The sequence below is a fragment of the Sparassis crispa genome (genome assembly GCF_003851025.1).
Source record: "Sparassis crispa DNA, contig_000013F, whole genome shotgun sequence".
In the NCBI taxonomy this organism is placed as follows: Eukaryota; Fungi; Basidiomycota; class Agaricomycetes; order Polyporales; family Sparassidaceae; genus Sparassis; species Sparassis crispa.
The window spans coordinates 679,522-696,480 of NW_020939760.1; the positions used below are offsets into that span (position 1 = coordinate 679,522).

Here is a 16,959-nt window from a genome sequence, read left to right on the forward strand (position 1 = left end):
CTCACAAAATAGTTAAATTTTCATACTACTGATGTAAAATTACACAGACTAGTTGAGGTTGTCATTCAAACTGTGATCGAGTCATTAGGCGAAAGTTCACCTATCTTAACCTTTATATTGTTGGTCAAAGCAAATGTCCACCTTGGTAACTCATTTATGTAAGAGATTAAAGCATCAAAGTGTGATGCTAGATGAAATTGATAGGATTAGGGAGAAGATTGAAAGAAATTTGTTAATTACACATAATTTTCCAGTTCCACCAGGTCCATTCAAAAACATTCGTAAAGGTTCTTTATCAGGTATAGTTTTTAGAGTATGTTGTGCCACTGTACTAAATGTGTGAGATTGTTATAATAACTTCAATTAATGTATACAACACTGATGAGTGCACATCTGATACAAATATCTAAATCCAACCAAAGGGAATCTGTGTGAGAGCGACAGGCAATATGACAATAAAATGATGCAAGTGGGTCCCAGAACCTCGACCAGAGTCTAGTGGGATACTATTTGTAAACAAATGAGGACTTGTGACAAAAATGCAAAGTCTGGCAACAAAATATGACAAAGTCACAAAAGTCAGAGAGGTGAAGCTTAGGACATGTCGAGATTGCCAAAGTTGCAGGCAAAAATGAGGTAAATCATAAAGGAAGGGAAACTATCTGTTAGAGAAACACTATGGGAGAAATGCAGTATTCATGGAAGCCGGCGTACTGTCAGCTACACTCGAGAAGAGAACAGGAACAAATCATCTTCATTGCGTGCGTGTATGAGAGTACTCGTAAATACATGTGGGCGAGAAGACTAGAAATAACGCGTACCTTCGTTGCATGCATGTATGAAAGTACTAAAGCAGCAACGAAGGTCGCATGTCCAATGTGAACCATAATGTCATAAAAGGAAAGTGTCATAGTAAACCCGAGGGCGGGGTTACACTCTCCCCCATCCTAGAAAATTCGTACCGTAAAAGAAGTCTAAGAGAGAGAAAAAAATAGTTAAGGAGGAAGGAAAGTAAGGAGTCAATGGGAAGGAGAGTGTCTGGTCCGAGTGATATAATCATCAAGGGCTTGGAGTTCATCTACGTCGTGCCGAGGAAGCCAAATGTCATGTTCGGAGCTGTTGCTGCGGAACCGTACAAGGTATTAGAAACCACATTCGCGCGGATGGTGGTCGATGATTTCCTCTACCTTCCACTCTTGTTTGCCAGCATCAGTGATGATTGGTCCTGGTTGAGCGTGTTGCCTGCCAGGGAAGAGAGTCACATCATTTTCTTTCCATGGCTTGAGGAGAGAGGCATGGAATGTAGCTAAAATTTTCATTATCGCGGGTAAATCGAGTGTGTATGCGAAGGATTCAGGGTAAGCATGGAGTACGTGGTATGGGCCATCCCAGCATACCATAAACTTGGCAACCCTGTGGTCTCCACGCTGCATGTAATCTCGCCGGCGGTGAAAAGTCGATAATAGGACTTTGTCGCTGACTGCAAATGCGGGGTCAACATCTCGTGAGCGGTTTGTCAATGTCGCTTGGTTGACTTTCGCGAGAAAAAGGTTGTCTTGCACCTCGAGCACATCAGTGTCAATCTGCTTGACCAGATCAGCGGCGAGTGCACTTTTGCTGCTGTGATCGTCCGCCAACAATGACTGCAGAAAAGGAGGGATAAGATGAGGCGAGCGACCGAGTAGCAACTGGAAGGGAGAGAAACTGGTAGAGTCATTCACTGTATTCATTATCATGAAGCGTACTCATGGTAGTGCTCTGGCCCACTCACGTTGGTTATGAGAGATGTGGTAATGCAATGCCTGGATTACTGTTTTGTTTGATCACTCGGAGGAGCCATCGGATTGCGGGTGGTATGCAGAGGACATCTTTAGCTTAACGCCAGTCAGCTTGTGGAGTGCCTTTCAAAAGTTGCTGATGAAAAGCTTGTCTCGATCAGAGACAATGTCGAGTGGGAGTCCATTTTCGCAGTACCACCGGTCGAAGAATTGTACAGCAAAGGCTTCTGCAGTGATGTCCATACAGGTGGGTATGAGTCGGATGTCTGCATCAAGCCTGTTGGTGATGGTGGTGATGCAATTGAAGCCATCATCTTCAAGAAGGGGACCGATGAAGTCAATGGCTATGTTATCGCCACGCACTGTGGGAACAGGTAGAGGATGGAGTGGCCCAGGCGAGCGTCGAGTGGATGCCTTGTTATGTTAGCAGTCCTCACACGCCAGCACATAGAGCTCCTCAAGCTCTTTGCACATGTTGGGCCAGTAATATCCATTGCAGATTGCGGCGTAAGACTTATCGAATCTGAAGTGTCCCAGAGAATTGTGCACAAGGCGGAAGATGGCTTCTCGGAGTTTTGGTACATGAGGGATAACAAGTCTATCACCGATGAAGAGAAGTCCATTTTGTTCGCGGGTCCCAACAACACCGAGATTGGAATGCAGGCAGATGCACCACTTGTCTTCCTGGTATCCATCTTTGATGAGGTGTAGCCACTCGAGGTTGGATGAAATGGAGAGATGTGAGGATGCGGCTATGACGAGGGGAGTAGGGGGCTCGTGTATATGGCAGAGCGCGTGTGTCGCAGTTTGTAGAATTGCGGTGGCAGCGTGGCAGAGTGGGTCGATTATGTCGAGATCAGCAGGGAGGCAAGAGAGTACATCAGCAGCGATGTTCTTCTCTCCTTTGATGTACTTGATCTTGAAATCATACTGAGCAAGAAACTCCTGCCATCGTGCTTGGCATCTCGAAAGCTCCTTTTGGTGGAAGAAGTTTTTGAGCATCCGGTGGTCTGTGTACACTGTGAAGGGAACACCAAGTAGATCAACACGCCATTTTTTGAGTGCACGTACAATAGCAAAAAGTTCCTTTTCATGCACAGGGTAGTTGAGTTCTGCACCTTTGAGGGTGCAGGACTCAAAAGCCACTGGGCAGGCAGTCTCAAGGGACTCACCGAATGAGAGCATTGCACCAGTGCGGAAATCGCTAGCATCGCACGATACAAAGATCTTGTTGCAGCCTAAGTCATCGTGGTTAATGACGGCGAGGACTTCGCGACTGCAAATGAGCTCTTTGATGCTATCGAAGGCACGTTGATGTTCTGTTGTCCACTGCGGAAAATGAAGTTTGGCATCTTTGGTCGTGAGGGGGTTGAGAACATTGGTGAAATTAGCGAGCTTTGGAAGGAAGGGTGCAATGTAGCATACAAGTCCGAGAAAGGCGCGTATGTGACCGGTGTTATGAGGGATAGGCCAGTTAACGATCTTCTCAACTTTTTTTGGATCAGCTTCGATACCGTTGGTGGAGATATAGTGTCCAAGGAAGTCGAGCTCGGTAAGAAAGAGTGACATCTTTTTATCGGAGCATTAAAGGTGGTTAGCCAACAAAGCCTGGAGAATAGTGCATACATTGCATCGGTGCTCGTCCAGGGTTTGCGACCAGATGATAATATCATCTAGGTAGATGTGGCAAATCTTCCCGATCAGAGGGCGGAGTGCAGTGAACATCCATCTCTGATGGGTTAAAGGCGCATTCCGGCAGCCTTGTGGCATGACCAGCCACTCGTATAGTCTGAATGGCATGGTGATGGCAGTGTATTTCACGTCATCCGGATGTACACAAGTCTGGAAAAAACTGTTCATCATATCGATCTTACCCCAGATTTTTCCTTGACTGCAGTCTGCAAGGATGTCCGCAACACGGGGTAGTGGGTGCATATCGGGTACAGTGTTAGAATTGAGTACACAATAATCATTTACCCACTGAGGAAGTGCATCGGGATCAGCCTTAGGAATGAGGAAAGCTGGGGAAGTGTAAGGACTGTCCGATGCGCGCATATGACCTGCGTCGAGGTGTTGCTGCAAGAGAACTTTCCACGCTTCATGATATTTTTTTGGACAGTTGTATTGTCGCCATTGGATGACTATTTCCGGATCCTTCAGTGTGAAATGGTGGTAGATGTTGGTTGGGAGGTCGTCGAGATGTGGAATGTCGTCAGGGAAAAGGCTGGCAAATTCTGACTTCATCGCAGCATTCTCTGCCCACAGCATGTTGTGAAAGGCCAACTCTTTAGTGCGGAGACATATTGCGTGCACGGCAGAAATGTCGAAGTTGCAGGAGGACTTGTCGCATGTGATCTTATGCTCAGTGGTATGCTCCGTCAGTTCACGCAGCAATGCAGTGTGATTCTCTGTCCTTGTGTGTTCACCAGCATGCAAGGATTCGAAGTCGGCACATTGTTGTTGTTGCAGAGTGGTCGGCAGTCTTTCAGAGGGAGGGGGTGGAATTGTCTTTGTGATGTCGCACCCAGATGTCTTGTCGCAGACGGAGTCAGATTTGTGATCAACGACGAGTTGGTTCGATTTGAGAAAAGGACGACCTAAAATTACAGGCATACAGAGTGACAGTGCGACAAGGGCACGACAGGTACAGGACTTCCAAGACAAATCTGTTATTGAAACTTTCAGCTTCACCCACTCACTAGCTTCATTTGCTTCCATGCCCCAGACGTTGCCGAGAGGAAAAGGAGATGGAAGTCATCAGCGTCGCAGGAAGAGGCTATCAGCAAGCGCGGTGCTAATTAGAACTGTGGGTGATCCAGAGTCAATTAGCATGGGGAGCGCTTCAGAGTCAGAAAGAGGCCTATGAATAATCTCAGATCAGGGAATGTGGGGTATGACAAGTGGTGGCGATTATGTACTCGGAGCCCTCAGATTTGCTATCAGTCCCGAGGATACTGGACGTGGCAGCGAGAGGAGGAGAGTCGAGGTTCACAGCGGCAACATTATATGCAACATGATTGTCTTCATCGACAGTGATCGCTGTGACAGGGCGACTGGTGTTGCCCATCTGCACGGCATTCTCCTTGTTATGCCTCACTGTGGAGAGGTCAGATTCTGTGAGGGTGTGGTATGTAGCAGGATTGGGATAGTCATTATTGCAGGTGTCAGTGCAATGTTTCTTCGGTACGAAGAATGTCCGACACTTGAAACATCCATCATTGTCTTTGAGCAGCTTACACTCCTCATTGGTGAGGGGAGGCAAATGAGCATGGGGCTTCATGGGGGCTGCAGAGCTAGAGGAAGTGAAAGATGGTGCCTGCTTCGGACAAGAGTTGGTGATGCAGAGAATGCGTGTCCTCTCGTGCATACATGCAGTATCAATTTGGATAAGCTTCGCCTTCCAGTCATGGAAATTGGTGATGTCCTTGACTTCATCAGAGTTGGAGGCATGGTGAAGATCTTTGCAGATACTGGCTGTGATCTGAGACCTGAGTTGGTCATCAGCGAGGTGAGAAGTCATTCTGCGAAGGATAGCGTTGAGTTTCTCGACAGAGATAACCCAATCTTCGAAGGCCTCATCTTCTTTCTGTCGTGAGCATAAGAATTGGGTGAGCGTAGAGGTGGCCCAATCTCTGGGGAGGAACTGGGCCTTCCAGGCGACAAGAAAATCCTTTCACGACATCGTGTCCCATTTCACGGCATCGTTGTAGTACCAGTCCTTCATCAGAGTCTCCTGGAACCCACCGGTGACCTTGGCCACCTTCTTGGCATCCTCGATGTCCCTCTCCTTGAAGTATTGGAGGCACACATATTCCCAGGCATGCACCGCAGCGGGAGTAAGTTTGCCTTCAGAGAGGATGGGCAGAAGCTTAGGGTTGCTGTAGAATACGGAAGCGATCTTGGATTGGACGTTCATGGTGATTGATGAAGGAGTAAAGAATTTGGAGTCCGAAGATGAGAAGGAGGACGATTGGGAGACAGTGTGGAAGCTGGACTAGGAGTAAGGGTCAGGTAGTGCAGAGCAGGGGTATGCATAACCCTCAAGGGTAAGGGGTAAGGGTATTGGAGGGTAAGGGTAGGGGTATGAGCTTTCAGACCCTTGTACCCCTGGAGGGTATCACTACATATAGTATATATAATGTAAGCAGTAATTATATGGTGACTAAAGCCTAAGTACACCCTAGATATAGCCTTAAACTATGTCTACAGAAGCTTCAAAGAGAAAAGAAGGTTATTACAAGCCTTGAACCTAATGTCTATGATGCTATTTCCTCAAGTAAGGCAGATATTGAGGGGTATACCCTCAGGGTTTGGTACCCTTACCCATACCCTTACCCCTGGTGAAGGATATGTACCCTTGGAGGGTAAGGGTAGAGGTATGCCTCAAAGTACCCAGGGGTATACCCCTGCTCTGCACTAGGGTCGGGAGGTCTGAGAGTGAGAGAATTGATAAGGCTGGTGACTTGCGGCTTGGAGGTTCGTCAAGTTCGGTCGCGATGTTCTCAATTTCAGCAAAGGGAAATGGGTCGACGTGATTGCACCTGTGAGCGCAGGTGTTGGGATGCAGGTTGAATATGTGATGGTGGTAACGATGAGGGCTGGTATTGGCATATGGGCATATGATAGCCTCGCGTTTCTGTGCGCTGGTGAAGGTGCCGATGTCAGATCTGTGGGGGAGATCCTTCCGTTGGGGGAGATGCCTCTGTTGGGGAGATGCCTCCGTCAGTGTGATGCTTCTGCGTCTATATGGATATGCGAAGTATCCGGTGTTATCGGTGTTAGGGATGATTGTCCCTTTGGGCGCCGTATGCAGGATAAGAAGGGGTCGATTTTTTGATGTTCAAAAAAAAGTGAAAGCCAGCGTACTGTCGGCTACACTCGAGAAGAAAATAGGAACAAATTGTCTTCATTGTGTGCGTGTATGAGAGTACTAAAGCAGCAACAAAGGTCGCGTGTCAAATGTGAACCACGATGCCGTAAAAGGAAAGTGTCATAGTAAACCCAAGGGTGGGGTTACAATCCATTACTTTGACAAAGTCACAGTCAGTCTAATGCAAAAGTCAGAGTAAGATGAATGCAGGTGATATATCACAGGTTGCAGTATCACTATATTGTTATTGCTATCACAGTCACAGTCTCTAATCACAGTACACAGTCTGACTATATCACAGTGTCACAGTCACAGTGTTGCAGTGTCACAGTGAGTGTATTGCAGTTCAAAGTCCGGTTGTGCATGAAACTATTTACGATCTCAAGCGTGACAGCATGATGACATGTGATCATTCACCTGAAACAGCGCTGTCGACTCGAGGTATGCACGGGCCTTGGCCGGAGGAGCTTTTGGCTCTGGGTCAAGTAAGTGGTACTTCGCTGTGGTCCACCGGGCATGGCAAAATGAAAAGTATGCCGGGCTATCACAGTTGTTCATTGATATCAAATTTATAATAGTGGCTTGAGGACATCTAAGCTATACATGAGATTCGTTGTCTGAAGTCGGATGGGTAGTCTGTACAATACAGATGGGAGAGTGTAGGGGGGGATGCCTAGCAATCGTGTGCGAGAGCTTGCATTCTGTCTTCTGATATGATGCCTACAACCAGTGCAGGGCTTAATGAGTTTTCTTATATGAGGCCTACAACTAGTGCAGGGCTTTGCAAGTCTTTTTTGTCTTCTTATTCAGGTGCCTACAACTGTGTGCAGGGCTTAACAGGTCTTCCTAGTCTTCCTATATGATGCCTACAATCAGTGCAGGGCTTAACAGGTTTTCTGTCCTCTTAATCTGGGTGCCTACAACTGTGTGCAGGGCTTACTGAGTGCGTGTGTTTTAAACGATATGCCTGGCCAATAATTTTCCTTTTGCTTTTCGAGAACTTTCTGAGAACAGTTCAAGTATCTAGCAACTGTGTGCTAAATTACCCAAAGGAAACTAAACAAGAGTGCAGTAGTTGTATCGGAACAACTCACTGCCTGCAATGGAACTGACTGCATTGAGATCCTTTTGATTACGAGTAATAAGGTACAGGGAGGAGTGGAATGAACTCCTATTCTTTTAGTTTATATACTTGTAGGGTGAACTACAAGCAGAGGGAGAACTCTTTACTTATAGGGGCTATAAGTGGGGAGAGAAGAACTGTGGGTCGGGGCACCTCAGAGATTCTTTTATACCCCTCCAATGTTACCCTGTGACCATTATATAATAGTGTTACATGGCAAATTGGCCAATAGCAAAATAAGAGCATCACATGATCAAAGGATAAAGTAGAAAGGAAAAATGTCTTGAGACCTTCGTGTCCAAAGCATAAAATGAGTAGGGAGAAATAGGGAAGATAAATGTCTTGGAACCTCTGTATCCAATAGTATAAAGCGAACAGGGAGAAATAGGGAGAGAGCACTTTCCGAGTTTTTCCCATCCAATAGCATAATGTGAGCATCAGGTGACATGCTTGGCCAACATTCTTGGGTTCCATCTTGATCACATGATTTTCTCATCGAGTGCTACACCGGTGGTTATGTGTTCCCAAGCCAAACACTTTTGATGCATGACAGCATGCTTAAGAAGGGTGCAAAGAGCATGAGTTTGAATATCGTCATGCCAGGACAGAAGGAGGCATCCCAAATATATATATATATATATTTCGTGCAGATGCACTGTTCACTGTGGGTAAGAAGACAGAGGGAGAAAGTGCCCCACAGGGAGCTTAAGAGGTTTAAAGGGAGGAAAATTAGACCATGAGGGCCTGAAAATTAGCTCAGAGAACTGTAGATTTCCCATGGGGGACTGTAAATGAGGCAGGAGAAAGCCATCTTCAGCATGGCAGCCTTCACACCAAAATTTGGCTGAGGATGGCCACAAGATTGATGCACAACACCACATTTACAGTCTCATTAACAGTCCCAGTGGCCTCTAGGCAAATTTTCCATTACGGGCACTTTCGAGCAGTTGCTGTACCATTATTTTCATTACACAATTAGCCGAGGGTGATAATCTACCTCTCCGTCACTAAATTCTCATGCATCACACCTGCCTGTGTGCCCACTATTAAGTAACACTGCCCGCTTGCACCCTCTGATGCGTGCTTGGAGGCATGCTCAGTCACGTGCTTTGGGACTGTAGTGTGGGAATGAGAGACTGTTGATGGACCATAAATGGGGTGGATAAAGTTACTATCATAGTAAGATGCAGTTTCTTTGTGATCTGAAGTGAAAGAGGAAATCTTCCTCAGGTCTTCAATGATAATTGAGGTAGATACAGGAGGTATTTATAGAGAGGGGAAAAAGAGAGAGAAAATGCGGAAGTCATGAAATGTTGGATGGTGGATCCTGACATCGGAGAAAGTCGCAATAGTATGGAACCAATAGAAAATAGGAAAGTCAGTTGGGAGATGAACATTGTAAGATAAAAATGGAGAAGAACAGTAAAGTAGGGGGAGAGAGAAAGAAAACATAGGCTACTTGTCCTAAACTATATGGAAACACCCAAACAGCATCTCTGGTCCAACATGAAGGTAGAAGTCTTGAAGGGGAAGGGCAAACAGTAAGGCACATCAGTGGAAGGGCAAACAGTAAGGCACATCAGATTTGCAAAACAAGGGGGCATGATCGTTGACAGATACCAGTAAGTTGGTGCGACAAACCAGAAGGTCAGTGTGACATCCAGAGAGGTGGTGTGATATCAGGAGCATATAGAATTAAAAAGGAATTAGTCAGGGTGCATCGGACAATGAAGGGAAATTGTCGGGTGAGGCCAAAGTGCAATGAGTAGATATGATCTGATAGAGTGAGAGATGCAGGGATAGTGTGCAAGTGACAACAGAATGTCAAATGCTTGAAAGAGTTCACAAGAAGTCACACGAAGTTGCGAAAAATTGCAAAATGTCACAAAGAGTTGGACACAGCTTAGAGACTAAGGCATTGAGTGCTGATGTCTGAGAGATCACTGAAAAATGTGTTTTTAAAGGCCAGGAGGTACAGGGAGCATATCCAATGTGTGATCATTGATGCTTAAATATTGTGAATGATTAGGTATGTAAGATAGTTCAAGCATTATATCCATAGAACTTAGACAATGTTGTTGTATTGAGATATTATTAGATATTAGTTGTATGTTATCTCTCTCATTTTGAACATCAGCATCTGATAGTTCGACCATTTTCTTCTTTCAATAATCTCAGCAAGCATCATATTCTGTTCTTTATAACATCTCAAGATATGCATTATTTTCACTAAGTTCTTAAACTCAACTTGACTGTGCCCAATCTAGTGCAGGCTGATTTTCTGCCATATAACTATACAGGCCATATTTAGTGGCTGTCAACATGCATTCTAACACATTGTCATTTGATCTTTTTTTGTTGTTATGATGTTGAATCATTAAGTGAATTTTAGTGAGATAATATTTTAACTTTATTGCACTTCATGGAAAGATCTGTATCTGATATAATAAAAGCTTCTTTGATGTCCAAACTAAGTTTTATAGACCTTATTTGCTTTCTATGTGCCTAATTTCTAAAGTAGTCATTCTGACTATCCTTATATTCATGTAGCAATTGCATACTATTTATAACATTGTGATGATATGCAGACATTCACGATAAATATTGTTCGTAAGCTTCCTCCTATTTTTGACTATCAGTTCTAAGATGACATGCAGATGTTCACAACTGGAAATGTATCAATATTAATTGACAATATCTAGGTAGCTGTTTTTGCATATCTTTATGCAGAAGTGTTGGACTAATCAGAACAGGTATCAGAATGTGTTTGAGGTGAATTATTTGTAAGCATTTTCATTCAGCCTTAATATGATTTACATCCATTAGATATGTTGGTCAAATTTGACTCTTTGTCATCATATTTTTTTGCAGAGTATCATCAGATGCCTTGTTCAATGAACTTAAGCACTGCTTGATATCAACATTTTCATTCACTGATAACTCATTGCTATCTTTCATATCAGAATCATTGAAATTATTTGCAGGTGAAGATGTCTTATCTTTAGTAGTCTTTTTCACTTGACTTACAAAGTCCCACAGAGTAATATTGCATAAACCATTTCCTCTTTAGATATAATTTGGAAGTTAATTCACCAATGCAACAACAGATCCTTTTGTTAACATAGTCAATGATACTTTGTTCTCTTCTTCAGATCATTGCATGTCATTGCTATTATGAAGGTTACGTTCAGCATCATTACTATAGAATCTTATTCATCTTCTCCATTACTATTACTAACAGACGTAAGTGCACTTGAACAGTTGTTGTGGCAACATTTCAGACTAGATTGTTCGTTATTAATGAATCACTCACCATCAACCCAATATAAATTTTTATATTCATGACTAGTAAAATGGTCTTCAAAGTTCAACAAATACGAGCATACTTGTTGTGCAGATAATTCTTGATGAGACAGCAATGCAAATGCACACTTTTGAAGCAATTTTTTTGTAAGTAGACTCTGCTTCCATTTGTTAGGATTAAACTCTTCTAGTCATTTTACAGCAACTTCCAGTGCGGCATGCGCATGTGGGTTTTCAGTTAGGATTTTGTGATATAGTCTGTAATGTAATATAATATTACTTTTGTGTCTTCACCGGAACCTATAAATTTAATATCTATATTACATTACATTGCACAGAGAATAGTTACATTGAAATTATTAATGAGACCATCAAGACATTAAAGACACAACTCTCCTGCTTCTGAGTCTATTGTACTAATCAAATATATGTTATTCTTGTCAAAATCAAAACAACACTCCTTATGTTCAGGAGGTGTAGAGGGGAATCGTGCGGGGCGCTAGAACACGTCAGAGATGAGGGGGTTCGAGAGGTCAATTTGGCGCTCAAGAGATGCTAGAGCTTCATGACAAGGGTGAGAGTAAATAAAAGGGCAGGCCACCGTAGTACTAGAAAATACTTATGTCGGATACACTTATTGTGTCGCTCTTCTATGTGTCACATGTCCTTGATAACTTGAGAGTACTAACTCCAGAGAGACTTTAAGGGAGAACTAGGGAAATGGGGAAAAACCTGGTTTTTCGAACGAGAGCTGAGCTCCTTATATATATTTCAGCCTGTCCCAATGTGTTCTCAGCTCGGGACCTTCCTCGGGCTGTGATTCATCTGTTCGAAAAGGTACGTAGAAGGAGGTAAGAGCAATAACATCGATGATGCAATGGCTAAGTGGTTTCCGGAATGGGAAGGTAAACTACTAAGAAAGGAAATAATTCTGGAGGCCTTGTTCACAGCGACTCACGCTTCAGTGCATCCTCCAGATTTCTCGTGTTGATAGCTTGAGCAAGGCAACAGAGCAGGGAGTATCCTATTTGTGACTCACATTTTGGGCCCCCAATGGAAGTGGGACCCTTGACCGTGCTCTGCGCAATTGCTTCAGCATCCTTCAGCTTGAATCCTTCGGTGTTGCATCTGCGAGAGGTAGAGTTGATGGATACATACACAAGAGAGATACCCAAAGAGAAGAGATAAGGAAAATATGATGAGACCACTGCAGGCCATCCTTTGCGTATCGATCTTGGGCGTCACATGAGTGTCAGCTACTGGTGTCTGCAATCACTCATACAAATAAACATTAGTCAACCTGTCATGTTCATTCTGCACGTGCGTCAGATTTCTCTACCACAGAGGCCCCTTCCAATATTCATAGCATGTATTTAAATGAGTATGAATTTGACATGCTTTCGCTAAATGGTACAAGTCATACCAACTTGCTATACCAAATTCTGACACAGAAATATCTAAATGTACACCTCTATATGAACAAGAATGTTGATAATTCATCATGTTATATTCCCCCATGTCTGACCATGGTGTAATGGACATAGAGATTATAAATAGTGTTATCTAGAAAATGCAGTAGTCATTCATTAAATTCTGAATTTCCTTCTTTAACAATGCACTCACAGATTTTGTTAGGACTCATACCACCTTCAATCCAAATAAGCATATGACAATGTAAAGTTCTATGTTCTTATGCTTCAATGCATTTGTAATGCTCATTAACAATCCCTAAGATGCCTCCGTCCAAATTTAACTATTTTGGATCATACTCAAGAATACACTTAATGAATACTTTCATATAAATATTAGAAAACCTAGTCATAATGACTGGATTCTTAGCAACCAATATGGGCTGACCCCAGTAATCATGCTTTGTTTTAGGTAGAATTTGATCAATATCAATATCTTCACCAGCCAATAACTGAATGACTGAATTGTATATGTCTGCAGGGTTAATAGTTAGGTAGAAACTCAGCATGCCTAAATGCAACATCAAACCATGTATTTTATTCCATATTGCTATATGAGCAGAAGATGAACCTGGCACATTTAATATGATAACTGTACAATTTGATAAAGCTTTAAAAACAGCACACAAGAGTGAAGCATGAGTTTCTTCTAATAATAGTCAACTACAGGACAGGTGAACTTAGCCATGTTCATGACTGTCACTAGAAGAAACTCATGCTTTACTCCCATGTGCTATTTCCAAAGCTCTACTAAACTGATGTGCTAATCTCGTGAGGCTCAGCCAAGATGGATGTACCTAGTCTCCAGGATAGTAGAAACTTGATGTGACCCTGCATACAAAGCTCTGAACAAATTACCCCAGGCTTTAGGGATATCAGCAGTAGGGGCGCTTATCATCAGATGCCTGAGGCAATGATAGATATAGCAAAGGACCGTGAAGAGGGGAAAATTGGAACTCATCAGTCAGTTATTTCAATATGTCAGCCAAAGTAAGTTCAGTCAGTCAAGACTATAGAAAAAAAAGAGAAATGATAGGTGACATCGCACTCTCAGCAATTTTCGGTTAGATAGCCTGGCTGTTCGGTACTAAAGAGTGTCACTTGGTATAAGACAAAACTGTCAGAATATACAGTACATATCTCCCCCTTGGATTTATCATGGTCAGGAAGTACTCTAAAGTTAACACAAAGCATGCTCTAGTTCTGCTCCAATGAAAGTGGTGACCAATCCTATAGTTGGACAAACTGAAGGTTACTTATCAATGTGGAAGCATTATATATAATCCCTATCCATCTTTGCAGGTTAAGTATCAGACTCCTGTCATCATCAACTTATGTGTGCTGTATTTATTGAATCTAAAATGGAAGAAGATTGTCCTGTTAGATTTTAGGCCTGTTCATTGCAGCAGAAAAACCAGATAATGTCACATTAACAAATGTTTAGCATCAGCCGCCAAAGCTATTGATGTCGATGACCTTTCAAACAAATGATGTTGAATCATCTAACTCAATGTGGAAGGTAAAGGGACTCAGTGGTCCCTTCTCCAGAGAAATGTAGGTAAATTTGTGGAGGCAGACAACTATCCCTATTGCTACACTTGAATCAGAATATGGTGAAAACTTGAGGCTGAAAGCGAGTGAGGGGTCCACATGTGCAAATGTGGTGAGCATTAACTTAAGCACTTTTTTTTCTCGTTATCAATGGTAGTTAAACTATAGTTATTAGCAAGTTTCTCACATGCACTTGCAATTGCTGTAAATAAAACAGACATCAACTGCAATGCAACACTATCAAATGCTGATTGTTTTACCTTTAAACTTGACTTATGTAATACAGCACAGTGCTGTAAGATATTGAAAGTTGTGAATAAAAATAAGTAATATTTCTAAAATTGATGATCAGCAAGATTAAATAAATGCTTAATATGCTGCTTGAAAGACAAACTGACCTTTATGATGAAGATGTTCAAAAACACTAATGTCATACAGATATAATGTTGGATACATCATAGAAAACAAACTAGAGTTAAAAAATTTATTAACAGGCTCTGGATCATGAATCTGAATGTATGCATCTTCCTGTTCTTTAACATGTCAAATTGTGGCAGCACATAGTTTATATGTGGGTGTTTGCTCGTTGATATTAGTAATAATGATATTCTCAAAAATTGGAGAAAATGAATCACCTTGAACAAGTTTACAGTCATTATTAGTAATGATAGCAGGTGATGCATTATATTACGATGTAAGCATATCTGATTTCTTATCAGGAAGAATATGTTCTATATGAAAAGATAATAGACCATCTTCTGAAAGGTTATTCAATAAAGAAAAATCAATTTCTATCTCTTTATAAAGAGGATTATTTATTTTTAACCACACTAATGTAGTATGAACCTTTTCTCATCATACAGCTAACAGTTTGGCTTTCTTATATAACTATTACTGTGAAGGACACTGAGCACCAATGAACAAGACACATATAGGTATAATTATATCCTTTGTAGGTGGAGGTAAAATAGTCGCTAATTTATTAGATCATTGCAGATGAATAATAATATGACCTTTAACACCTCACTGCACATTTAGCACTTCAGAGTACCTCCCAACTCAGTCTCTTAGGTTGAACTTAATCACTAAAGAGTTGTACCTAAGAGGCTCTTTTGGCATGGTCTCTCACTTTTTTTAAAGTCCTGGTCTAATCTTGAGAGAGTTCTAGGTCTGGCTTATCTCAGGGCTGGGAAGTATATTTTGAAACTTGGAAACAGAAAATGGACCAGTTCTGTCTCATAGTTTTCTCTTGTCTCATGGGCTTCCCTGTATATTGTTACATATGACACAGTGCTAGGTGCTAACATGGGACATCTCAGTGTGAGGACATCATATCTTATCTTTATTTCTGATAGTTATAACATTAGTATATAGCTCTCTTTCAGACATTAATATACTAATAGATCTCTCATAAATTGTAATATAAAGAGACATTGTACATCTTTCAAATGATATAACCATGGAAGGTCCCTGTATAATGGGGACAGTCCAACTTTGGTATGTCTCATAAATTTATTTTATGTTCTATCTCTAGTTTTTCATTCTAACACCTTTTAAATATGAGACTATAGAGAAGATAGCATGCAAATTCGGAATATATCATTCAATCTTACATTGAAGTTTCATATTGTCTCATTTCTATCCCTCTCTACTCTCTATTATATGTTCTCACTTAATGGCATTCTCTACTCTCCATCATTTCATTTATCCATCAGTTTCTCACATCAGACACACTCTTTAAACATCTGGTTCCAACATCTGGTATATTCTCACACTACCCCCTGTAAGTTTTCTATATTGAATAATGCTGCACTCACATTAACCTTCTGTATAGCAGTTGACTTTCGTTCAACATCGTAATCTCACACGCACCCTCTGCATGTCTGGTCCCAACAATCCTAATAGGATAATTAGTTTTTGACAGACAAGAATGGTGTCTTGGATAAAACACAAACCAAAACAAAATCCTCCTGAGATCACCGGACTTGAACAAAGTCGGGAAATATTCCTCAGTGTATTTGATGTAGTAATCACTTGGTTACCTGGTAGTAATCAAGTGTGACAGAGTGTGTGTGAGTAAGAGGGAAAGACTGTCTTGTAATAAGGCAGAGAGTATGACCGAGTAATAAGTGACCAAGTGACAGATGACCGAGTTATGACTTGCTTGATGCCTATAATGCTATGCCTGAATAACACTGTATTCAGGTAAGTATGAACTTGAGTATATACCAACTAGTGACTACTGAGGTGAGAAGAATGTCCTATACCTTTAGGACAACAGGTTTCCTCTGGAAGTCCAAGTGGGCTTCCAGAGTTTATATACTAAAGAAGGTGGGAAAATCTAAATAATAGAAAGGCACCTTAAATAGAAATAACAATAGAAAATGTGATAATAGGAGTCTGAGTCATAATAATAAGAAATAACTCTGGATAAAACAAAAGAGAGTGGGGGATAATAAAAATAATAAAGACAATAGAAACCTACCTCGCTATTGTCCTTCTAAGTGTCAGACATTAGTCAGCAAAAATGACCAAGCACTTTAGTGACTAAAACAGACAGCGCAAGCAAGCAGTGGTGAATACTTGAGCATAATATATGAACACGCGTGAGTGGAAGGGTCGAGCAAGTGTGCTAGCAAGTACAAAGAAACTTCCTCATCAATTCTAGACCCACAATGTTCTCTTCCCTCTGAATCCCTCAGCATCAACTTCTTCCTGATCTCCAGCGCATGTGAAGTCCAACTCATAAGCTTCACCATAAAGATGAGCTCTGGCACACACAGCCTTGGCAGTTTTGGCCTTGGCTTTTATCGCCTTATTGTTGGCCTTGGCCTTGGATCGCTCTGCTTGCCAAGCTCAATATCT

The 16,959-nt window shown here is 42.0% G+C and overlaps 4 protein-coding genes across 4 annotated transcripts; all 4 read right to left on the minus strand.

Annotated features, from left to right (window-relative positions):
- Positions 1-1,142: 1,142 nt before the first annotated feature.
- On the minus strand, positions 1,143-1,736 carry SCP_1402460 (Transposon Ty3-G Gag-Pol polyprotein; the record flags this gene model as incomplete). Its single annotated transcript, XM_027763950.1, has 1 exon — positions 1,143-1,736. One exon carries the CDS (start codon positions 1,734-1,736, stop codon positions 1,143-1,145), a length of 594 nt encoding a protein of 197 aa, XP_027619751.1.
- Positions 1,737-2,201: 465 nt separating this feature from the next.
- Positions 2,202-4,046, minus strand: SCP_1402470 (hypothetical protein; the record flags this gene model as incomplete). Its single annotated transcript, XM_027763951.1, has 2 exons — positions 2,202-3,347; positions 3,405-4,046. 2 exons carry the CDS (start codon positions 4,044-4,046, stop codon positions 2,202-2,204), a joined length of 1,788 nt encoding a protein of 595 aa, XP_027619752.1.
- A 604-nt stretch (positions 4,047-4,650) lies between these two features.
- SCP_1402480 (hypothetical protein) lies at positions 4,651-5,298 on the minus strand (the record flags this gene model as incomplete). The annotated part of the gene is made up of 1 exon (XM_027763952.1): positions 4,651-5,298. One exon carries the CDS (start codon positions 5,296-5,298, stop codon positions 4,651-4,653), a length of 648 nt encoding a protein of 215 aa, XP_027619753.1.
- Positions 5,299-5,451: 153 nt separating this feature from the next.
- Positions 5,452-5,694, minus strand: SCP_1402490 (hypothetical protein; the record flags this gene model as incomplete). The annotated part of the gene is made up of 1 exon (XM_027763953.1): positions 5,452-5,694. The coding sequence occupies one exon, from the start codon at positions 5,692-5,694 to the stop codon at positions 5,452-5,454; it is 243 nt and encodes an 80-aa protein (XP_027619754.1).
- Positions 5,695-16,959: the final 11,265 nt, after the last annotated feature.